Here is a 24996-nt window from a genome sequence, read left to right as displayed (position 1 = left end):
CCACATATTTTCCCTTTAATTGTTTACTTACCCCACCCCCCTTAAACCAATTTATTTTTAAAGAGGACTTTTTCCTGGCTGGCATGGCTCAGTAGTTGAGTGTTGACTTATGAACCAGGTCAGTTCGATTCCCAGTCAGGGTATATGGGGGCTCAATCCCCCATGTGGGGTGTGCAGGAGGCAGTCAATCAATGATGCTCTCTCATCATTGATGTTTCTATCTTAGTCTCCCTATCTCTTCCTCTCTGAAATTAATAAAAAGGTATCTTAAAAAAATAAAAATAAAGAGGACTTTCTATCACTACCATGAGCAGGAAGGTAGTATCTCTTGTCAGTAAAGGAGAAAAAGTGGCAAGAATTAAAGTAAATACCAGCAGAGCCAAATAGTATTAAATTCTAGTTAAAATTATTGCCTGAGCCTGAGGCCTGCTGTGTCTTTGTAGAGAAAATACCATGCTTTCTCCTTGATGAATTAGGATTGCACTAAATGGAAGTGTTGTTTGTTGATATATCTGAGACTGGCTGAAATTGTGTGGTTCCCTCCCAGTCTTTGGGAAAACAGACTTAACTGCCCTCTTAAGGGATGGTTTTCACCACTGCAAGCCCTCCCCCACTAGAACGTGGAAACTGGTAGGTAGGGACACTGTATGCCCAGTATCTAGCCAGGCGTGTGGCACCAGGCTGAGAGAAGGAACCAACACTTTCAGACTCAAAACTTTAATCAGAGAATCAACATACACACAAGGAGGGCATTTCTACCCTGGCTCATAGCAACACAGGCCATTAGTTACAAAAACTGCCCCTCCCCGCAAGCTGCTGATTTTCCACAGGGTCTCTGACCTGTGAGTTTAGTATTAAAACTCTTCATTGAATACACTTCAACTCCTTTTGAGTTCCCACCTCTGCCCCATCCCGCAACACTTTGTACACCCCACCGGCCTGTCACCCAGACTAGACAGTTTCAAGGGCAGGGACCATGCACAGGGAGTGGGACATTTTGGCCATTAGAAAACCAGTAAGCTCCCCACTGCGCAGTCGGCCTAATAATTAACCATTTAAGTTCCCAATTTCAAGAACAAAACCAACCAGCAGAACTCAAGGTGCAAGGCTTAAAAAGCCCGAGAGCCACCGGAAACATACTCTTACACTTTTTTAGCACCAAGAATATGGAAGATATTAAGTGTCCAATGTCTTCCTAAGATTGTTTGCGCTTCAGCAAACATGTGACTTGTTCACTTAGTGGGTAGGGCCCAAAAGCCCAGGAGGAGCTGCCATCTAGAGGAGCAGGTTGTGTGGTTCCATGAGGTGAGTCTCTGCTGTAGCACAGGCCTGGCCGAGGTGAGCTGCCGACTTGATGGCTCCAACAGGAAAGCTCTTTTCCTTCCTGGAAAAGCTCTAACAATCCTCGGCGGCCCCAGAACTTGCTGTGACATGAGGGAATGTGGCATTTTAAGATGTCACTGGTCAACAAACAGCACTCCTCTGTGAAAATGGGACCACCAATTTCCCTTGGATTCCAGAAGCTTCGAGGCAAGGGCAGGGCTTACCATACTGACATTCCCTGTCCTGGCGCCTGGGAAAGTGCCTGGTGAGTAGCCAGCTTGGACAAATGGTGCATGAAGAAGATTCCAGCAGGCCATCACAAGTTTCACCACCAAGCACATCCTCTGTATAGTGTGCACTGTGACAATATCCAATGCAGCTTTCCTAACTGAATCCAGCTGTTCCAGGATCATTAACTCCAATTAACAAAAAATGGGTTCCTTTAAACTTTAAACATGGGAAGATTATGGGAAAAGGTGGCATGTGGTCCTGGCTGAGTGGCTCAATTGGTTGGAGTGTCGTTCCGTACACCAAAAGGTTGTGGGTTCAATTCCCAGTCAGGGCACCTACCTAGGTTGTAGGTTTGATCCCTGGTCAGGGCACGTGCAGGAGGCAGCCAATTAATGCCCCTCCCCCTCCCCTTCTCTCTAAAAATCAATAAAAACATGTCCTTGGGTGAAGATTAGAAAAAATAAGATGGCATGTGTATGTGGAAAGGGTCCTTTTGAATGAGAGGTTACGAGTAAAAAGTTTTAGCCATTTGATGTTAGTTTAAGTGCTCTTCTTGACTTTCTGTGGGCTAGTTAAGAAAATACTGGGACAGAAAAAAGATGGAGGGAAGGAAAAGGTTAGATTTTTTTTTAAGATTAATGTGCTGGGATTGGAGAACCAAATTAAGCCAGGGGCATTTTGGAGAAAAACTTTAAAATTAAAGCCACCCATAATATTAGTAAGAACATTAACTGCAGTAAATATAGAGAGCTTCTAATTCTTCTTCATAACATAAAAGAGTATGTTTATGTTGTATATGTATATGTATAGCTCATGCTTGGTGAGTACTTATGTGCTGGGCACTTAGTGCTAAGTGCTTTACATCAATTTAGCCTCACATCTCTCTGAGGTAGGTAACTATTATTTTACTTATTTTACAGATGAGGATACTGAGGCCCTGAGAAGTTCCATGACTCTCTCTAGGTCACTTAGGTAGCCGATGGCAGAGGTGAAATTTAACTCAGGAGACTGGCTACAGAGTCTACCTCTGAATTTGGATACTAAACAGCTTCCTTTGTGTTTTCATTGTTTTAATGAAACTTGTGTGCAAATTTTCTAATCAATCTTTATTAATATAGAGATCTATATATATTTCGGGGGTAGGGGTAGGGGAAGGATGGACTTACAATGTGATGGTTTCAATTTTAGGTCTCAGATGTCAGGTTCTGCTGTCACCTGGCGACCACAGGTAGTATTGCTACTTGTTACTTTTGAGTGTGAACTTGCTGGTGTCGGCGGAGACCTAAGTAGCAGCCAAAGGCTTTCTGACAGTGTTGACACTGATATTGTTTTTCTTGGGTGTGAATTATCTGGTGCTGACTGAGATGGGAACTGAGGCCAAAGGTTTTCCCACACACATCACAGATGTAAGGCTTCTCCCCAGTGTGAATTCTCTCGTGCTGCCTCAGATTTGCTTTCTGGGAAAAGGCTTTCCCACATTCAGCACACAGATAGGGCTTCTCTCCAGTGTGAACTCTCTGGTGAATAGAAAGGCACGAGTTCTGGCTGAAGGCTTTCCCACATACCTGACAAACATAAGGCTTTTCTCTGGTATGAACTCTCTGGTGTCGAACGAGTACAGCTTTCAGGCTAAACGTTTTCCCACAGTCACCACATTTATACGGATTCTCACCCGTGTGAACTCTCTGATGCTTGGAAAGGCGCCAGTTGTGTCTAAATGTTTTTCCACATTCATTACATTCAAAAGATCTCTTTATGGCATGACTTTTCTGGTGCTGAATAAGGTACTTACTGTGCACAAAGACTCTGTCACACTGATTACATTTAAAGGGTTTCTCTGCAGTGTGAGTTAACTGATGTTCTGAGAGATGGACACTTTGGCTGAAAGTCTTTCCACATTCATTACACTTAAAGGGGTGCTCGCTCTTGTGGATGTACTGATGTTTGGTAAGGGAGGTGATTCGGATGAAGGCCTTCCCACAGTCCTCACATTTATATGGCCTCACTCCAGAGTGTATGATCTCGTGGTGAATGAGCTGTGCACTTTGGACAAAGGCTTTCCCACACTGTTTACACTCAAAGGGCTTCTCCCTGGTGTGAAGCCTCTCATGCTGAGTCAGGTATTTGCTGCAGCTGAATGTTTTCTCGCATGTGTTACACTTAAAGTGCTTCTCGCCACTCCTTGGATGATCTTTCTGTTCTAGGTTCTGATTCAAGATCTTGCCGCTCCCATCAAGTCCTTGTTTTTCTTGGGTGTGAATGCTCTGGTGACAAGTTAGGGTCGAGCTGCAAATGAAGCGCTCACCACACTCCTGACATTCATAGCGGGTTTCCATAGCATGCATTTTTTGGTGCTGGACAAGCCGTTCATTATGGCTGAAGGTCTCATTGCATTCAGCACATCTGTAGGGCTTTTCTGTGGCATGAACAGACTGGTGTCGAATCAGGTGGGAAGGCCGGCTGAAACTTTTGACACATTTGTTACATTTGTGGGGCCTGTAGCCCGTGTGAATTCTCTGATGTTCATTCAGATGAGTGTTTCGGTAGAAGGCTTTCTCACATTGACTACATTTGTAAGGCTTCTCTCCACTGTGAACCCTCTGGTGGCTCTTTAGGGTCAAGCTATGACTGAAGCATTTCCCACACTCGTCACACTTATAAGGCTTTTCTCCCGAGTGAGTAGACTGGTGTTTAATGAGGGATGAGCTATGCCTGAAGGTCTTCCCACATTCCTGACACTTAGAGGTAGTTTTTGAAGCATGAATTTTCTGATGTTGGAGGAGGTATTTGTTGAAGTTGAAGGTGGCCTTGCATTTGACACATTCATAGCGTTTCCGAGTGTGGGTCTTCTGATGCTGAATAAGATGAAGGGTTCGGCTGAAACTCTTGCCACACTCATTACACTTGTAGGATTTATGAATTTTGTGGGTTTTCTGCTGTTTAACAAGCTGTGAGACAAGACCTGATGAATGGTCACTGTCTTGACTCTTACGTGTTTTTTCTCCAGTGTGAATTTTTTGATGCCTCAGAAGGTGTGTGTTGTTTCTAAAAGTTTTCCCACACTTGTTACACACATAGGATTTGTAACCTGTGTGAGTCCTTGGATAGACAGGAAGGCAAGAAATCTGGTTGAAACTGTTATCATACTCTTGATTCCCAGTTGGTTTCTCTGCCATATGAGTAGTAATCCAATGCTGGATAAGATGGCAACTCCGGCTGAAGCTCTTCTCACATTCACTACATTTATATGGTCTCACCCCTTCCTGGACAGCATCCTGCTGACTCTGGTCTGAGTGGGAGCCAATGTCATTCCTACATTCCTGAGACTTAGCTGGCGTCAGGCTCTTCTCAGAAAGGTCATGGATCAGGGAATCCTCTCCTGTGAAAAGGAAGGACTCAGGACCAAGGCCACTCTTGAGTTCATGACTCTTGCACTCTGTGGAACTTTCCTTGTTGGTGACAACTTCAGAGCTTATAAGACTTTCTGGATCTCCTAGCAAACTATCCAACCAGCTCTCGCCCATGTAGGCTTCTCCGAAGTTAGAGTTCCAGAGGCCATCCTTGGAAAACGTCTCCAATATCTCCTGAGAGAGTCCTTCTGAGAATTCCTGTGGCAAAGGGGAAATCTTGGCCTCAGCTGTGTCTGAAAGAGAGAAAGTGTAAATGTCTCCTGTTCTCTAGGGTGAAAAGACAGGAGCTGCAGGGTGAGGATACAGACAAGAGAGAGAACAGGGGATGGATCCCGAGTCAAGCCTGTCCATCAAGGGATGAAGGAGAAGAGGCTAGAATAGTGATGATCCAGCTGTAACCTGCATCACAGGAAAAGGAAACCCATGTCCAAGACAGTTAAGATGGGAGCTGGGCTGCAGGGCCTCCTCAGGGAGGAGAGAGGGCCTCTCAGCAGATACTCTCCACCATCACCCTCATCAGCGGAGGCCTGCTTCCTAGAGAAGTACACTGACCAAGGGACAGGATCTAAATGGTAACAATGCCACACGACTGTTTCCACGGAGGCTATATTTACACGTTAATAAAGGTGTGGCTCCACATGCTTGGAAACAGCTTTGTGTTGAGGCGGCAGAAACAGAAATCCGAGAGAGCAGGAACCTGTGCCTGGGTTAGTCACCTATGTGAAAACACTCACGAGCTCCTGAGGTGAGCCAAGAATGGAGCTGCACGCTGACAAGCTGTGCAGACACTTCTCCATGGTTTCTGGTTCAGGGCGAACCACGAGAAAAGCCTCTCGTGCCCAGGCAAGGCCCTGCCTCTTCTTTCTCTCACTGGGGACGTCTCGACCATCATCACACTGGGGCATCTTCACTGCTTAACCTGATCCTCCTGGGAGACTTGTGGCCTGGGAGAGGGCAGAGTAAATGCCCAGGCTTGGGTTGTGGCCATCTGTCGTTCTCTGTGGGCCAGGAAAGGGGGCTGGGCCTGTACAAAGAGGTCGAAACAGGTAGACCAGGGTGTCCACAGTACTTAGGAGGCATGAGGCAGGAAAATGGAGACCAACTTGGGGAACGGAAGGCCGCCCCCTGCTGAGTCTGGAAGGACCAAGGAGGGAACAGAGAAAAGGCACCAGGACAGCCACGTGCTGAATGCTGAGGTAAACAGAGACAAGGAGGGCATGCAGAGTGTCCTGATCCTGGTTGGGACAGGGAGACAGAAGCCAACACGTGGAAAATGGAAGCCCAGAAGCCGGGGGTCCGATGGTTGGGTAGACATACTCCATCTGAGGACAGAGGGCCATGCCAGAGGACCCCACCATCCTCACACCAGGTGCCCGTGGCCCCTCCCCACCCACTCACCAGGGCCTGTCACTTCTGGACTTCCTCTCTCCGGGATCTCCTGCTCTTCCCCACCATCTGGACAGGAGGTCTGATTGGGTCTCAGGGGGTCTGCAAGGAGAGAGAACAGCACTGCCGTCAACCAAGATGTGGAGGGCACCCAGCCGCTCAGCGGCAACCTTCTGGCTCTCCTGACGATTCCACACTTTATCTAGCACACATGCTGCACTGGGCGACTCTGAGATGCCTGCCCTGCAGGGTTCCTGGTCCAGTGGAAGAGAAGGACTCACACAGTGACAGTCCAGGGTGATCAGAGCTATGAAAGCTGGGGCTGCGGACACAGGACTCGGAAACAGCTCAAGGGATGAGTAGAGCTTGCCAGGTGGACAGGCCCATACTTACTCAACCATTTATAATTCACTCGTTCACCCGTGGACCACACATTGCCCCAAGTCTCTGTGGGGTGAGCCCTGTGGTAGGGGATGTTCGGGTTCTAGAGCTCTAGCAGCCCTGCACACTGCCCTCCCCAAACTTCTGCAAGGAAGGGAGCAGTTATAATCCAGGCATGTGTGCTACAGTGGAGGAAAGGCCCACTGGTGGCTGTGAAGGTGAAGAGAGGCCATGAGCCAAGCAATGCAGGAGGCTGCTAGAAGCTGAAAAGGGGCAAGGAAACAGATTCTCCCCTGGAGCCAGCGCTGCCAACACCTTGATTTTAGCCCACTGAGACCTATTTTGAGCTTCTGATCTGCAGACCTGTAAGAATAAATGTATTGTTTTAAGCCACTGCATTTGTGGCATTTGTAGAAACAGCCATAGAAAACTAATATCCTCCTCACATACACACACAGAAGTGCAGGGGAAACAAAGGACATACATTTCTACTGCGGGCTGGAGTTTAAAAATTGAGGACACTGAGATCAGACCTTTCTAAGCTGCTTCTATGGCACACCTTGAGTACAGTTTGGAGAAAAGCTGTCCCAATGTGATAAAACTACATCAAATACAGTTCCAGTATATAGTCTTTTCTTTTCTTTGTCTTTTGGAATAAATTATTCTTCTGTTTTTGGAAAAGAAAGAACTGAGAAGCTAGAGAAAGGGAAATGAGTTGATCCAAATGACATGGAGCTGGGGTGCCCTGGCCCTGGAGCTGCACAGGTCCCAACCGGACTCGCAGCCGTGCCCTTTGCTCACTGTGCACGCTGGTGGTCAGAGCCCAGGGGAAAAGGGCTAACGGAGCGGGCTGGCTGCTCTTGGAATGGCCTGCTCACAAGGCTGCCCTTGGCTGGTGTCTGGGAACCTAGGTTTCGGGAGGGTCCAGCATTCTCTAACCAGTCAGAGGGGCTCCCTGTGCACAAACTGTTCTGCTGAACACCTGCTTTCCTGCTGAGTGTCTGGGCTGTTGGTACATTCCAAGCAGCGTGTGTCTACATAACAAGCCCTGAACAGAAACCCTGGGTGCGGAGTCTCTAGTTAGAGTGTCCCTGGTTGACAGCATTTCACAGGTGCTGTTACACCTCGTTGCTGGGGGAATTAAACATGTCCTGGTCAACTCCACGGGGACAGGGCTCTGGAAGCTGGCACTAGTCTCCCATGGATTCACACCACGCACCTCTCCCCTTTGCTAACTGTACTGTGTGTCCTTTCCCTGTGATGGATCATGGGATGAGCACAGCTATAGGCCAAGTCCTACACGTCCTCTTAGTAAACCACTAAAGCGGGGGGTGATCCTGGGAACCTGAACAGAGCTGCAAAAATGACTTCCCCTTTTTGAACCTGTTTAAGATGCTCAACAAAATATGGACAAACTTCTCATGGGGTGACTGGAGGGTAGAAGGAGAAAGTTCTAAGAGCTCACCCAGCACAGAACCTGGCTCCATTTCCCACCATTCATTTATTAATTCAGGAATTGTTTATTGAGTCCCCATAGCAGGTATTATTTGTTACAAATGTTGGGGTACACCAGTGAACAGCAAGGTACCCTTAGGAAGCTCCCATCTGGCAGGGGACAGATCATAATAGGAGCAGTCAGAAAATGAAGGCGCAGTGACTAGCTAAGCAGGAGAGAGGGAGTGCTAGTGGAGTCACAATTTCAGTCTTAGGGAAGCCCCAAGTCAAGGAAGGGACAAGAGTCTGCCAGGCAGAGGGGAGAGCAGCTGTGAAGACCCTACAGAGTCAGCACGAGGAATCACTCTATAATGACAAAGAGGAAAATGCTGCTGTAGCAGTAAGCAGGGGTTGGTTCAGGGTTTGTCAACCTTGCCACTACTGACATTTGGGGTCAGGTAACCCTTGGTTGTGGGGGTTGTCCTTGCATCCTAGGATGTCTGACAGCTTCTCTGGGCTCTACCCACTAGATGCAAGAAGCACCCCCACTGTCCCTAAGTGACAATCAAAGAGGTGGCCAGGCATTGCCAATGTCCCCTGGGGGGCAGAATCAGCCAGCTGAGCACTGCTGGGCTACATCACGCTGGTTCTGAGTGTTCAAGAGTTGGGAGTTCATCCTGTGGGTGACGGGGAGCCACGGGTGATCACCAAGCGGGGCCAGGGTGCATACTCACTCAGCAAGAAGAGCTTCTGGTAGTTGTCCAATGCCGTGTCCCAGAACAGGTCCCCCTGGTCCAGCCCCAGCTGCTCCCAGCCCTCCAAAGTGAAGTCCATGGCCACGTCCTTGAGGGTTACAAGTTACTGAAACACAACACACTGTCAGTGACTCTGGGGCTGGGGTCAGGGGCTCACTCAATGCATCCCCCCAATGTGCCAGGTCTTTGGCAAGAATCGTCTTGTGAGACCCTTCAGGCCAAAGAGACTAGGCATCCCCATATTTTGTAGGGAGTCTTGGAGAAGGGACACAAGCAGGACTTAAACTCAATCAGGTCTGCCTAATCCTAAAATCCATTTATTTCTGACTTTTGCAATTTTTTTTGTTTGTTAAAGATTTTAAGTTTTATTATGGAAACTTTCAAACATACACCCAAGTAGAGACATGCATGCAACAGACCACCACATATCCATCACCCAGCTTCAATCCCCATCCTATTAACATGTCTGTTTTGTTCACTAAGCCTCTTTCCTCACTTTTCTTTATTTTTGTGGGGGCTAAAATATTTCAAAGTGAATCCCAGGTGACATCTGATTTCTCCTGTGAATACTTCAGCATTAATAGAACCCCTTACTCACTGCATACATACATCATATTCAAAGTCTGTACAGTCAGCTCTCGATTTTACAGACCACGATTTAATGGACAAAATTTCTGGTCGGTATGTCATATGTCATGAAAATTAACACCCTGTTGATTTTAAGATGCTTTTAACCAAGATTTGCTTATAATTAAAATATCAGGTTATCTTTTTGTTATTGATTCAATTTAAAAATATATATATATATTCCAGAGAGGAAGGGAGAGAGAGAAGCATCAATGATGAGAGAGAATCATTGATTGGCTGCCTCCTGCATCCTCCCTCCCGCCCCCCCGAGATCGAGTCTACAACCCGTGCATGTGCCCTGATCTGGAATCAAACCAGCGACCTTTTGGTGCATGGGACGATGCTCATCCAACTGAGCCACACCAGGGTTCAATGGTATGTTTTTGTAGTTGGCTTGTTTGAAGCAGAATCCAAGGAGGCCTATGCCCTGTATTAGAGTGATACGCTTCGGAAGGTTTTTAATCTATACCTGTACCCCTCCGCCCTTTTTACTCCATGCTCCCGATTCTGGGTATGGTGCTTCCTCTTGGTGTCATTTAACTGCACCTCTGCCTGATGCATTTCCTGGAAACCAGTCAGTAGAGCAGCAGCCTGATAGATTAGGTACAACTTTGGGGGGGAAAGAGCCCTCACAGGTGGAGCTGGGCCACTTTAGGCTGCATGACAGCCCGAAGTACCTGTGTGCCACTTTTAGTGATGCCATCTTCCTTAATTTTAAAAGTTCCCAGTGAGTAGGTGCTTGGGATAAAAATACATGTGCTGGAGAAGATAAAAAAAGACAGCCTTCCCCGGCACCCTACCTCCAGGTGGCTGTCTGGTGTGTGCTTTCCAGACCCCCATCAATACACACACGGACACATTTCAAGTAAGAATGAAACCTGAGTCTTTAGTTTGGGTCTGAGGCTTGGACCTACTACCTTCCTCTGTGGGTAACTATTGGCAGCTAAGACCCATGCCCCCTTCAGAGCCCCGATTCCTGCCCCATGTCATAGGGCTGCTCTGGGAAGTGACTAGAGATGCTGCTGGGAAGCTCCTGCACAGTCCCTAGAGCACAGGAAGGAATCGACCAAAGGGCAGTGACAGTCTGGCAGGGCTCACAGACATGGGCAGGGACAACTACATCCAGGTGGGTCTGTTATACAGTGGAGGTGCAGGCAGTGCTATGGGAGACCAGAGCTCTGGGAAGGTGGGGGAATTGAGCTGTGTCTTAAAGGTGGTGTGACTTACCAGCCAGAGATGGGAGGCAGGGTATTCTAGCCTGCGCGTAAGGCGAGTAAGGGAATTTAGTGCAACATGATTATAGTAATCAGTCATTATCGAACGCTGTAGTTCGTTATTAATAATTATGTGTATCAGGATATTGTAAAAATTAAGTTATGAAATTTTTTATTAAAAAGTTTCTTATGTACCGTTATATCGGCTGGGCTGCAAAAATATTTGTTGCGGGCCGCGAGTTTGACATGCTTGCTCTAGGGCCCAAGGTTTGGTTCAAGTCACTTGTTTGACATAAGTCACTCCCACAGGCTGAGTGACCTTGAGTGGTTCCCCTTCCTTCCCAGGGCTGAGGGTGTATGAGATGTGGACAGATTGTGAGTTGGAAACTGGACTGGGAGCTGGGAAGCACAGTGCAACATTTTACTACAGGTCCAAGAAGGGAGTGTCCCATGTGTGAGTAAAGGGAAGAGAAGAGACCGTGGATGGGGGCAGGACCCAGACCATGCAGGAATAAGCTGAGAAACCTGGATTTATCCCGTTAGCAATAAGGATTCTTGGAAGGGCACTAAGCCGGAGAGAAAGAACATGAGCGCTTTACTTTAAGATCGCTGGGGGCCACCCTAGGACAGTGAGCCTGGAACAAAGACAGGCCCACTGTGCAGCCTTAGGGATGATCTGCTGGGATGGCAGGACTCTCGACTCACCTCAGTAATAGCCGACTAGGCCCTGCAGCCCGAGTCCTAGTTTAAGCTCCTCCTTCTTCCCCTCCATGTTCCCAGCTGGCAGGGCCGCAGGAAGGATAAGGAAACTGGGAGACAGTCTTCCTTCCTTGTAGGACTGATTTCCTGGCCATGCTGGATAAGCCCCCAAAATGTCCAGAAGTAGGATGAGTCAGAACATGAGTCTCCCTGCAGGAATCACAACAATTGTTATTTATTGAAACTACCCCAGCCCCAAGCTTCACTATGCTTCAAAATCTACAAAGCAACTTCACAGCCATTCTTCACAATAATCACAATCAATGAACACATGTTTTAGACCTGCAGGACACTGCTGTGTCCTAGCACAGCACAGGATGTCTGTTCACAGAGCACACGTGTCTCTAACTGAATCCTTGGGACAATGCTTCTGAGATTTTGGGTTATCTGTCATCTCTAGGATTTGAGTCCAATTGTGTTGGTCTCCAAACTGTTGCTATTTCTATAGCAGCAAGAGTTCTTCGACTTCTTTTTTTAACCATGCCCCACAAAAACAAAGACTATATATATACACTGAGTGGCCAAATTATTATGATCTCTGAATGCATAATAATCTGGCCACTCAGTGTATATCCTATATAATAAAAGGCTAATATGCAAATTGTCCCCTCGACCAGGAGTTTGACCAGCAGGCAGGCCGGCCAACCGCCCATGTCCCCTCTCCCTGGCCAGGCTGGCCAGACCCCACCCATGCACAAATTTATGCACCGGGCTTCTAACATATATACATACACTGAGTGGCCAGATTATTATGCATTCAGAGATCCTAATAATCTGGCCACTCAGTGTATATACTAGAGGCCCAATGCAGGAAATTTGTGCAGAGTAGACCTTACTTCCCGCGGCTGTTGGAACTGTCTTCCCTCTGGCACCCAGGACCCGGGCTTCCCTCGCAGCCTCGGCTTCGTCTGGAAGGTGCCCAGAAGGACATCCGATCTAATTAGCATATTGTGCTTTTATTATTATAGACAGATAGATATATAAAATGACTGCTCATTCACACATAACAAAAATTTCATGCGATAATACTTAATCTGACGTAGTTGCTTTTTACTTCATTAAAAAATAATATGATCATTGCCCAATGAGTTATTTTCATGACCCACAGTATGCGAAACACTGTACCAGAGGGCTTTTTACATGTTTGTAGACACTGAATTTCCTAAGGAGCGTGTATCTATAGAGCGTTGAAAACACTCTATATCACAAAGCAGGATGACTCAATGACACAGGCCCACAATTCTAGAGCCTCTATGGCCAGATGTGCTTTGAAATTCAGAAATTTTCAGATTTTAAAAAGGTGATGTACATTTATATAATATATTTCATGAAAATCCCAGGGCGGTGTAGGATCAGCAGCATTTTGTTATTGAACACTTCAGTATTTCTAGATCTCCAGCTTCTGAAAAAAATCCTAGGATTTGGCCATGCTGAGTCGGCATCCCACCAAGCTAGCTAGTTGGAGCTCATTTAAATCTACTCCCCCTTAAATGGGGCAAATACTCCCTGATGTCCCTTAGCCCTGATCAGGCAGGTTCTCTCCTTTACCTGAGGCCTGAGACCTCTGTCTAGTTTCCAACTCACAATCTGTCCACATTTCATACACCCTCAGCCCTGGGAAGGAAGGGGACTTGAGTCAAACAAGTGACTTGAACCAAACCTTGGGCCCTAGAGCAAGCATGTCAAACTCGTGGCCCGCAACGAATTATTTTTGCAGCCCAGCCAATATAACGGTATGTAAGAAACGTTTTAATAACAATTTCATAACTTAATTTTTACAATACCCTGTTATACATAATTATTAATAATGAACTACAGCCCTAACCGGTTTGGCTCAGTGGATAGAGCGTCGGCCTGCGGACTCAAGGGTCCCAGGTTCGATTCCGGTCAAGGGCATGTACCTTGGTTTCAGGCACATCCCCAGTAGGGGGTGTGCAGGAGGCAGCTGATCGATGTTTCTCTCTCATCTATGTTTCTAACTCTCTCTCCCTCTCCCTTCCTCTCTGTAAAAAATCAATAAAATATATTTAAAAAATATAACGAACTACAACGTTTGCTAATGACTGATTACTATCATCGTGTTGCATTCATTTCCCTTACATGCCTTATGCACAGGCGCACCATTTCTCTCCACTAATCTAGCAGTGAATATTTTAGCAATCGATGGCCACCTCATTAGTCTTGTGCTGACTTGTTTGGTGTCCGAAACAGCAAATATTTCGCTTTCGGAGAACAAGACAAATAGGTTTATTTGCGTGACGCTTATGAATCTGTGCAGTTTATTCAGTGTCTGGCAAGTTAATGTTCAAGAAAAATATTGCCGAAACCGGTTTGGCTCAGTGGATAGAGCGTCGGCCTGCGGACTGAAAGGTCCCAGGTTCGATTCCGGTCAAGGGCATGTACCTTGGTTGCGGGCACATCCCCAGTGGGGGGTGTGCAAGAGGCAGCTGATCGATGTTTCTCTATCATCGATGTTTCTAACTCTCTATCCCTCTCTCTTCCTCTCTGTAATAAAATCAATAAAATATATAAAAAAAAAAAAAAAAATATTAACTTTTATTAAAATGTTCTATTATTTTACGTTAACGATGACTCATTTATTTCAGCCCTTTGTATTCAGCATGTCTCTATCGAAATAAATCTACGTTTCTATGAAAATGGAAGCTTTTTTTTGCGGCCCACATACACTTAAACCTTGTTTATTTGGCCCGTTGTTAGCCTTTGAATTTGACAAGCTTGCCTTAGAGTCTCGCTTCTTCTTAGTGTGGGACCATGGCCCGATCATTCACCCTCTCTGCACCTCAATTCCCACAAGTACAAAATGAGACAGGTACAACAGGTCCACAGTTCCTTCTCTGTAACTCTAAAAACCAAAAAGCTCTAAAAACCAGAACTTTATTCATGAATTGGCAGCAAAACTTAACCCAAATTGCCACAGGCTATGTACAGTCTTCCTTCCTTTCAGAGCGACTCTTCACGCCTTTCCTGGCAGAAAGTTTATTTCCATGAGTTGCCCTAGATCCCGCTGAGGGCGGGGGGTGCCTAATTATGAACTACGCACCCTATTCACGTTGTAAAGTCTGATTTCCGAGATGACGCTCAGGTTATCCGGTAAGACCGGGGAGGTACACTCATCTCCCAGCGCTGGTGCGGAGGTTACCGGAGAAAATGCGAGGGCAGCATGGCGCGTGGCACACAGAAAGCGCTCACATAAATGTTCAACCCTTTCACCACCACCGCGAAAAAACTCGCATTCATTCACCTCAAGATCCCGCCCAATTCTGCCAACGACACCCCCTCCTGATTCAGTCTCCTCTCCCCAAAATAAAATGAAATGGCATCGCTTCCCTCGGGGCTGCCGACGAGGGCTGGGAACCACTTTAACAAGAGCCGGGCCCATAAGCCTCCACCCAGACCCACCGCCCAAGGCGACGCGCCGTTTGCCGTGGACGCCACAGGGGCATTCCATTCCCCTCAGGAAAGACCGCCCCCGCCCCCGGCCCCCGCGTCCTCAGCGATCCCAGCCCCGCGTCTCCTCACCTCGAGATGGTGGTCCGCCGAGCCAACAGACGCGACTCCGGCCCGGGTGGAGCCGGAGACCCGAATCCTCTCACACCGGCCTCCTCAGAGCCACTTCCGGTGCCGCGCGAATCTCAGAATTTCTCCACGCAGGACCCGCCGCGCCAGCGCCGAGACCGGGCTTCCCAGAGGGCTTTGCTCGACTGCCCGTCTCCGTCCGCTTACCGGTCTGTAAGAGGTTCCCGCTTGGCCAGTAGAGACAGAATCGAAATCAGGCGGTGACTGGATTTAATAGTCCAGCTTTTATTCTGTTGAACAATCTAATCAGCCTTCTGCTTTCTAGAAGAAGGGGAGGGCGGGGCTTTTGATTTTTTCATGGAGACAACCCGACGGTTGCCATAGAAACACGTTGAGAAAATTGGCCTCTTGAGAAGACTCGCGCCAGAGAGGTTGAGGCGGGAGAAATGTGACGTCTGCTGATTGGCGGAAGCACGCCTTGTAGTGTGGCACATGCGCAGTAGAACTAGGCAGCGTTCCAAAGAGGGTGAAATAGGGGGTGGGCCAATCAGCATGGAATAATTCCACCCCCAGCCTCGAGTCAGAGGGCTGGCTTGCCGCAAAGGCCTATGGGAAATGTAGTTCGGTGGTAGACACAGGCCGAGGGCAGTCGCGGGGCAAGCGGCGCCTGCGCGGGCGCAGGCCTGCCTCAGGGCGGAGAATGCGCGCGCAGCGCCTTCCTCCCCGGCGGAAGTTTTCGCGGGGCCACTGAAAAGGAGAGTCCCCGTCCCCGAAGTGAATCAGGTATTTGGTCTCCACTCGGCTCACCAAGTCCAGAAGTGAGAGGAAGGCGAGGCTTAGCAGGGGAGAAAGTCTCCTGATGCCCTATGCACAGTTCGGTCGTGGTGCCTGTGACGTCAGCAAGACCCTTTGTGGGAGGGGGGAGGGCCCGGGAGCGGGTTTTTGGATGAGAGAAGGTTTTGGTGGCGGGGATATTTGGTCACAACCTACCGTCGGCTCTTCGTGGTGGGCGTGGCTACAACTGAGACGGGTGGAGCTAATGGAGAGTTTGACAGGCGCCCCCCCCTGGGCACTACGTCACCCCTGGTTTCTGCTTAGGGCGGGGCCGAGGCACGTCAAGGTCCATAAACAACTGCCCCTCCTCCGCTAAGGTGGAGTCTAGCCTTTAGCTCTTTTGCTGTGCCATGTCTCAGAACCTTTCAGGAGGGACACACAACATTTAACACACAGCAGATGTTGAGTAAATATTGGTTGAATGAATAAAATAAAGGAATGAATGATAAAGACTAGCCTGAGGGTTGGAGCCTTGGGTTTTAGTCCTGAAATAGCCATGTGACTTTGGACAGGTTAACTTCAGCACTCTGAGACTCCTTTCTTCCATCCATATGTATTGAGCGTTTACCATGGCCCTGTCTCCATCTGACCTATTAAATTAGGGGTGGGGAACCTTTATTCTGCTAAGGGCCATTTGAATATTTATAACATCATTCGTGGGCCATACAAAATTATCAACTTAAAAAAATTAGCCTGCTCTCTTTGGTCAAACATTTAATTAACTCACCCCCAATCCCTTGGAAGGGCCAGACCTTATACAGCCCGCTGGCCGGATGTTCCCCACCTGTATTATTAAATAGTTACTTGCTCATTTGTTTATCTTGTCCTTCCCCACCCCAGAAGGTGAGCTTTGTCAGGTGCAGAGCTGTGTTTCCTTTGCGGCTGTATCCCCAGGGATTGGCACACATTAGGAGTTCCGTGAATAATTATTAAGTGAATGAATGAAATCAGCACATGCTGGCTACATAGCCAATGCTCAATAAACATGAACCATTATCTTTCCCTTACACTGAAGTGAGCCTGAGTCGGCCTCTCTACCTTTATTCACTTACAGAACACTTACGATGGAGATTCCAGCCCAGTGCTTCTGAGGGCTAGACCGTGATCTCATAAAGGTACCATCCCGTCGGGCACATGCCCCTTCAGCTCTTTTCCCCACCAACAGCCTGCAGCTGCTCTCTCTCTTTTGTGTAACTGCTCTCATATTTTAGTCCCAGGAGGACCGTTGTCATGGGCATGACACGGTCACTGGATTAGACACTCTGCCCATCCTGGAGGCCGTCACTGTCCAGGGGTACTTGGCACCTGGGGAAATTCTGTTTAAAGCTACTTAAAATCACCACAGGTTTTCTTTTCTTTTAATATATATTTTATTGATTTTTTACAGAGAGGAAGGGAGAGGGATAGAGTTAGAAACATCGATGAGAGAGAAACATCGATCAGCTGCCTCCTGCACACCCCCTACTGGGGATGTGCCCGAAACCAAGGCACATGCCCTTGACCAGAATCGAACCTGGGACCTTTCAGTCCACAGGCCGATGCTCTATCCACTGAGCAAACAGGTTTTGGCGGTTTTCAAACTTTTGTTTCCATAAGTAATCTAGCAAAGTGTCAATGTGCTCGTCAGACGAGGCTAGACTATGCTGCAGTCACAACAGCCCCCGAATCTCAGTGGCTTAACCCAAGCACAAGTTTCTCACTAATACAAAGTCTGGAACAACTCTTCGGGGTAGCCATCCTCTAGGCCCGTGGTCGGCAAACCGCGGCTCGCGAGCCACATGCGGCTCTTTGGCCCCTTGAGTGTGGCTCTTCCACAAAATACCACAGCCTGGGCGAGTCTATTTTGAAAAAAGTGGCGTTAGAAGAAGTTTAAGTTTAAAAAATTTGGCTCTTAAAAGAAATTTCAATTGTTGTACTGTTGATATTTGGCTCTGTTGACTAATGAGTTTGCCGACCACTGCTCTAGGCAGTTTTGGCTCCATCAACACAAGGGCTTCAGGTTTGTCATGGCCTGAGAGAGAAGGAAGAAGTGGTGGTGATTAACAAAACTGCTTTTTTTTTTTTTTTGAGATGATAGAAATATCCATTTCAGTGCTATTGCCAGGACAATAAATTATGAAGTTGCACAACCAATCAGAATTACAAACTTCTTAGAAGCTAAAGGATATCTACCTGGCCGCAGTCTTTGCCATCAGATGGCTAGACTCCCATCTCCTTTGTGGAAAATAACAGAAGGGCAGTTTTTTTTGTGTGTTTTTTTAAAAACATATTTTATTGATTTTTTACAGAGAGGAAGAGAGAGGGATAGAGAGTTAGAAACATCGATCAGCTGCCTCTTGCACACCCCCTACTGGTGATGTGCCCGCAACCAAGGTACATGCCCTTGACCGGAATCGAACCTGGGACCCTTGAGTCCGCAGGCTGACGCTCTATCCACTGAGCCAAACCGGTTTCGGCCAGAAGGGCAGTTTTACGCCACAGTGTGGTTTCTGCTCTTCTGCAGACCTAGGGGAGAAGGAACCCTGTTCTCTTAGCTGAGATTTCTTTCCTTAGCTGTGTGGACAGCCTGTGTTTTTCAGGGTGGGTACTGGGATTCCGTGAGGCAGCACCAAGAGGAAACAGGCCTGAGAGGCTCAGAACTAATGGTATGGAAAGATAAAAGGGAAAAATAGAAGTATTAACAAATAGAATATAAGTGACATGCATAGCATGACATGATCATAACAATCACTAACATAGAAGGCTTTCTGTGGGCCAGGTCCTGTTCTCAGCACTTGCAATAACGCTCTTTACTTAGGCCTCAACAACCACTCTGTCAGGTAGATTGGAAGCACCATTTTCCTGTTGGGCAAAGAGAGGTTAAGTTAGGTGCCCAGCACACTGCAGATCTGGGACTCAAATCCAGGTAGCCTGGGACTAGAGCCTGTGATTTTAAAAGAACTCTGTTTTGCAATTGCAACAGAGACCAACCTTTACAGTAAATAAAGGAAAAGCATTTGATTAGACTAAGCCAGACACAGAAATATTGCATGATCTCACTTATACGTGGAATCTAAAAGGAATTCCAATTCATACCAAAAGAGAATAGAATAGTGGTTACCGGAGGCTGTAGGATAAAAGAGGAGATATTGATGAAAGGGTACACACACTTTTAGTTATGAGATGAGTAAGTTCTGGAGACCTAATGTATAGCATAGTGCCTGTAGTAAATAATAATGTGTGTGTACTTGAAATTGGCTAAGAGTATCTCAAGTGTTCTCACCACACACATACACAAATAACTGGGAAGTGATGGATACGTTAATTAGTTTGATTATGGTAATCATTTCACAAAGTATATATACCAAAATATCACATATACCATAAATATATACAGTTTTTATTTGCCAAAAATAGGTAAAAAGGGAAGAACTTCCTCTTACATGGTGAAATGAAACCACAAACCCAAGTTTATTTTGACTTCTACTTTGAAAATCCAGCTTATAATTGGTACTGTACACTAAGTCTTAGAATAAAGAATAAATAAGATCATTTTCTCTTTTGCTATTTAAAATGTATTCATTTGAAGTGTCTACTGCACTGTCATCCTTGCCGATTTTCTCCTCACTTATTAACTAGCTTAATCCTGCTTTTATGGACTGAACTGTCCCTGTAAAAATTTGTGTGTGGAAACCCTAAGCCCAAATACCTCAGAATGTGACCATATTTGGAGATAGTGCCTTTAAAGAGATAATTAACACATTGCGGACCAGTAATTTTATTGCTAGCTTTACCCAGTGGCCAGATAAGTTTCTATTGAATGTGTACAAAAAAACGTTTCACATAAATGTTAAAGGCACGCTTTAAAATTAAATACCCATTGCATGTTGAAGTTATTTATTACATGTTCTTACAAGCGAATATCTATTTACAGTATGATACTTTGTAAAACACTGTGTAATAGGAAGCGAGAATTCTTGTGATCTGTCCGCAATGTGTTTAAGTTAAAATGGGGTTGTTAGGGTGGGCCTGCAATGGTCTGAATGTTGGGGTCCCTCCAAAATTCATAGGTTGAAATCCTAATGCCCAGTGTGGTGGTATTAGGAGGTGGGACCTTGGGAGGGATTAAGCCACGAGGGTGGAGCCCTCATGAGTGAGATGAATGTTCTGTGAATGAGATCCCTGAGAGCTCCCTAGCCCCTTCCACTGCATGAGGACACAGCAAGGAGTTGCCAGTCTGCAGCCCAGAAGAGGGTCCAGAACTGTTGTTTATAAGCCACCCAGTCTGTGATATCCTATCTAATAAAAGAGTAGTATGCAAATTGACCATCACTCCAACACAAGATGGCTGCCCCCCATGTGAACACAAGATGGCCGCCACAAGATGGCCAGCAGGGGAGGGCAGTTGGGAAGGACCAGGCCTGCAAGGGAGGGCAGTTGGGGGCGATCAAGCTTGCAGGGGAGGGCAGTTAGGGGTGACCAGGCTTGCAGAGGAGGGAAGTTGGGGGTGACCGGGCCTGCAGGGAAGGGCAGTTGGGGGGGACCCAGGCCTGCAGGGGAGAGCAGTTGGGGGGGACCAGGCCTGCAGGGGAGGGAAGTTGGGGGTGACCGGGCCTGCAGGGAAGGGCAGTTGGGGGGGACCCAGGCCTGCAGGGGAGAGCAGTTGGGGGGGACCAGGCCTGCAGGGGAGGGCAGTTAGGCATCAATCAGGCTGGCAGGGGAGTGGTTAGGGGGTAATCAGGCTGGCAGGCAGAAGCTGTTAGGAGCAATCAGGAAGGCAGGCAGGTGAGCAGTTGGGAGCCAGCAGTCCTGGATTGTGAGAGGGATGTCTGACTGCCCATTTAGGCCCGATCCTACAGGGGTCCCAGATTGGAGAGGGTGCAGGCTGGGCTGAGGGACACCACTACCCCCCATGCACGAATTTTGTGCACCGGGCCTCTAGTATTATTATAGTAGCCCAAACAGACTGAGGCAGGGCCCTAACCTAATATGACTGGTGTCCTTATAAGAAGATGAGAATAGGACACAGACAGAGGGACAACCATGTGAGGACACAGTGAGAAGGCAGCCATCTGCCGGCCAAGGAGGGAGGCCTCAGAGGAAACCAAACTGGTTGGTGCCCTGATCTCTCTGACATCTAGCCTCCAAAATTGTGTAGAAAATAAATTCCTGTTGTTTAAGTCACCCTGTCTGTGGTATTTATTTATGGCAGCCTTGGCAAATGAATACACCCGTCATACCTTCATTGGTGGTAGGCTCTATGTGTGAGTTTGGTTTTGATTTTTAAAGTATTAGGAGATATTCCAGAGATACACAAGGCTTAGAGGAAAATGCAGTCAGTACCTGTGGTCTCACTAAGTTAGGATAGGATAGGTTGTGCTGCAGTAACAAACAAACCCTGAGATGTTGGTGGCTCAATACAACATTAGTTTATTTGCTGATCATGAGCTTCCCATGTGGACCCAGCCCTCCTTCATCTCGTAACTGTATCCTTTGGAGTATGTGTCCTCCAGGGCCATCCCTGCAGGGGAGGGGAAGCCCAAAGAAGTACTAAGGCTCTTAACTGCCTCAGCCAGAAAATGACTTCCACTTATACTCCATTGGCTAGAACTAGTCATGTGGCCCCAATCTGGCTGCAAGGGACCCTGGGAAGTGTAGGATATCAGGTGGGTTTTTTGGTGAGCATCGGCTATCTCTCCCTCAGTGCTTCTGTGATTAGACCAGTGCTCTTACGTAATTGTTATTGACTTCAAGACACTCTCGTGTCTGATGAGATCTGCAGTTTCTGCTTTGTCCCTTTGTCCTGTTTTCTATTTACCTTGGGCCCTTAGAGACAGATGGCTAGAGGCTGGACACAGTGGGCGGGAACTCATTTTAGGAGTGGCCACTTCCTGAGGATATATTCTGTAAGTAATTACTTTTCTTTCTTTTGCAATCTCATCACCATAAGGAACTTGGCAGTGGATTAAGTTTCTGTTTCACCTTCCTGTTCCCTCCTGCACACTTGTGTTTTCTAGCATGAGCAACTTCTGTCCAGACTGTGGCAAAAGTATCCAGACAGCGTTCAAATTCTGCCCTTACTGTGGAAAGTCTTTGTCGACAGAGGAGCCTGAGGGGTCCCAGACCTTAGTCAGACCGATTTCGTCAATCTTCCGAGGTAAGGACCAGGGCTTTGAGCTTCTCCCCGGAGAGTGGGTGAGGGGCCTGTGTGCAGGCATGTGGGAGGGAGCGCTGCCTTTGCAGTCTGACCCTGCCTTGACCCTGGAGAAGCCCAGAGCTCAGGCTCTCTCTCTTTACTCGGTTTCTTGGCATCTTCTTGGTCTCTTGGCTTTATAGTTGACAACCCCCACCTCTCTGGCTCCAGCCTGGACTCCTCCGCTGGAACCCAGATTCATGCCTATCAGACTGTTTGCTTGACATCTATTAGATGCTCACGCACATCTGTGCATGCCCAGAACTGAGCTCCTGATGTGACTGCCCCCCATCCGCCCCTTCCATAGACTTCCCCATCATGGTAAATGGCAACTCTGTTTATCCAGTTTCTCAGAGCAGACCATGAAGTCCTTCTAAGTCCCCTCTCTCTCCCACCCACAATTTTAACCCTTTGGCAAATCTTGTCTGTTTAAAGTCAGTGCGGAATCAGACCACTTCCTGCCACCTCCTCGGCCACCACCCTGGTCCATCCCACTCTCACCTGTCACTAATGTTGTTGAAGAAACCTTCCCCTGGTCCCCCTTCTCTCTCCTGTACAGTTTTCTACATGGCAGCCTGACAGATCCTGTTAAAACAAAGTCAGACCCTGTCCTTCCTCTCCTCAGCACCTTCCCAGGTTAGGCCTGACATGATCAGGTCCCCATAGTCTCTCAGCTCCTCTCCAAACCCTCTTGTTGTTGCTTATGCATCTCCAGCCTCCTAGGCCTCCTCCCTCTCCCTCCATACCTCAGGCATGCCTGGACCTCTGAGCCATTGCACTTGCTGTTCCCTCTGTTCTTTCCACTCTCCCACTTCCTTCGGGTCTTTATTCAGTAGTTGCCTTCTCAGAAAGGCCTTTCCCGACATGTCTAATTAAAATCACACCTTCTCTGCCGAAACCGGTTTGGCTCAATGGATAGAGCGTCGGTCTGCGGACTGAAAGGTCCCAGGTTCGATTCCGGTCAAGGGCATGTACATTGGCTGCGGGCACATCCCTGGTAGGGGGTGTGCAGGAGGCAGCTGGTCGATGATTCTCTCTCATCGATGTTTCTAGCTCTCTATCCCTCTCCCTTCCTCTCTGTAAAAAATCAATAAAATATATTTAAAAAAGAAATCACACCTTCTCGCCCTGGCCGGTTTGGCTCAGTAGATAGAGCGTCGGCTTGTGGACTGAAGGGTCCCGGGTTCGATTCTGGTCAAGGGCACATGCCTGGGTTGCGAGCTCGGTCCCCAGTGGGGGCCGTGCAGGAGGCAGCCTATCAATGATTCTCACTCATTATTGGTGTTTCTATTTCTCTCTCCCCCTTCCTTCCTCTCTGAAATCAATAAAAAAAATTTTTTTTTAAACGAGCAAAAAAAAATTGGTTTAAAAAAAAAATCACACCTTCTCTGTCCAGCTTGGTGTAGCTCAGAGGCACATGCCCGGTCAAGGGCACATGCCCAGGTTGCAGGCTCCATCCCCAGTGTGGGGCCTACAGGAGACAGCCAGTCAGCGATTATTTCTCATCATCGATGTTTCTTTTTTTTTTTTTTAATATATTTTATTGATTTTTTTTAAAAAAATATATTTTATTGATTTTTTACAGAGAGGAAGGGAGAGGGATAGAGAGCTAGAAACATCGATGAGAGAGAATCATCGACCAGCTGCCTCCTGCACACCCCCTACCAGGGATGTGCCCGCAGCCAATGTACATGCCCTTGACCGGAATCGAACCTGGGACCTTTCAGTCCGCAGACCGACGCTCTATCCATTAAGCCAAACCGGTTTCGGCTATTTTATTGATTTTTTAGAGAAAGGAAGGGAGAGGGATAGAGAGTCAGAAACATTGATGAGAGAGAAACATCGATCAGCTGCCTCCTGCACACCTCCCACTGGAGATGTATCCGCAACCAAGGTACATGCCCTTGACTGGAATCGAACCTGGGACCCTTCAGTCCGTAGGCCGACGCTCTATCCACTGAGCCAAACCGGTCAGCGCTCATCATCGATGTTTCTATCTCCCTCTTCCTTCCTCTCTGAAATCAATAAAAATATATTTAAAAATCAAATAAAATCACACCTCCCCTACCCCTGCTTTATATTGCCTTTTGGTACTTGTAAGTATCAACCTGTTGAGTACAGTATTTTACTTATTTCTATTGCTTCTCATCTTTAGGCTCCATAAGGGGAGGAATTCATTGTGGTTTGTAGGCTGTGTTGACTGTGGTTTGTTTGCACAGCACTCAGGACCATTCCTGGCACAATCGTATTGATTGGCTGACTAAATGAATGACACATCAGCTATGGGTCCTGGCCAGGGGAAAGTCCAGGCACAGGATCCTGGTAAATTGAGATGTATTTACTTATCTGAAAGCCACCGAAGGGAGTTGGCATACATGGCAGAAAGTTCAGCAGCATTTATTTTATCATTTGGGATTGTGTTTGGCGGCCAATATCATAAAATGCTACTTCAAGAGTAGAAACGAATGATTGGATTTATTTTTCTTATTAAAATAAGTCTGGCCTGGCCAGTATGTCTCAATGCTTAAACATTGACCCATGAACCAGGAGATCTCAGTTCGCTTCCCAGCACATGCCGGGTTTTGAGCTCAATCCTTAGTGGGGGATGTACAGGAGGCAGCTGATCGATGATGATTCTCTCTCATCATTGAGGTTTCTGTCTCTCTCCCTCTCCCTTCCTCTCTCTGAAATCAATAAAAACATATATTTTGTTGTTGTTAATTCTCACCCAAGGATACTTTTCCTTTTTTTTTTTTTTTTTTTTTTTAGAGAGAGTGGAAGGGAAGGGGGGAGAGAGAGAGAGAGAGAGAGAAACATCGATGTGAGAGAGACACATCAATTGGTTGCCTTCCGCACATACCCCAACCAGGGCCAGGGTTTGAGCCTGCACCCAAAGTACATGCCCTTGACGGAAATCTAACCCAGGACCCTTC

The 24996-nt window shown here is 47.3% G+C and overlaps 2 protein-coding genes across 5 annotated transcripts in view; one reads left to right on the top strand and one right to left on the bottom strand.

Annotated features, from left to right (window-relative positions):
• Positions 1-643: 643 nt before the first annotated feature.
• Positions 644-15551, bottom strand: ZNF473 (zinc finger protein 473). The gene is made up of 5 exons (XM_079800016.1): positions 15061-15551; positions 11467-11670; positions 8900-9026; positions 6363-6452; positions 644-5197 (listed from the first exon to the last, which is right to left on the bottom strand). Exons 3-5 carry the CDS (start codon positions 8997-8999, stop codon positions 2799-2801), a joined length of 2589 nt encoding a protein of 862 aa, XP_079656142.1. The 5' UTR covers positions 9000-9026; positions 11467-11670; positions 15061-15551; the 3' UTR covers positions 644-2798.
• A 151-nt stretch (positions 15552-15702) lies between these two features.
• The window catches only part of VRK3 (VRK serine/threonine kinase 3), a 38251-nt gene continuing 28957 nt past the window's right edge, over positions 15703-24996 (top strand). For 2 of the 4 annotated variants that reach the window (XM_079800580.1, XM_079800581.1), the window contains exons 1-3: positions 15706-15840; positions 16946-17006; positions 21888-22027. In XM_079800580.1, coding sequence (XP_079656706.1) covers positions 21889-22027 — 139 coding nt within the window. In that variant the 5' untranslated portion in view covers positions 15706-15840; positions 16946-17006; position 21888. Of the gene's footprint in view, positions 15841-16945; positions 17007-21701; positions 21777-21887; positions 22028-24996 lie in introns of all 4 variants that reach the window. The other 2 variants (XM_079800582.1, XM_079800583.1) reach the window with 2 other exon arrangements.

This window comes from Cnephaeus nilssonii (genome assembly GCF_951640355.1).
Source record: "Cnephaeus nilssonii genome assembly, chromosome: 20".
NCBI classification, from domain to species: domain Eukaryota; kingdom Metazoa; phylum Chordata; class Mammalia; order Chiroptera; family Vespertilionidae; genus Cnephaeus; species Cnephaeus nilssonii.
Note: the sequence above shows the minus strand (reverse complement) of the source record. Positions and strands in the feature narration are given on the sequence as shown.

Bases quoted from the DNA above. Each gene is read 5' to 3' on its own strand.
- ZNF473 (XM_079800016.1), bottom strand. From the start codon at position 8,999: ATGGACTTCACTTTGGAGGGCTGGGAGCAGCTGGGGCTGGACCAGGGG. The intron at 6,453-8,899 runs GTGAGTATGCAC...CTCTCCTTGCAG, and splicing joins CCAGAAGCTCTTCTTGCTGA to ACCCCCTGAGACCCAATCAG. The intron at 5,198-6,362 runs GTGAGTGGGTGG...TCTCTCTTTCAG, and splicing joins TCCAGAAGTGACAGGCCCTG to ACACAGCTGAGGCCAAGATT.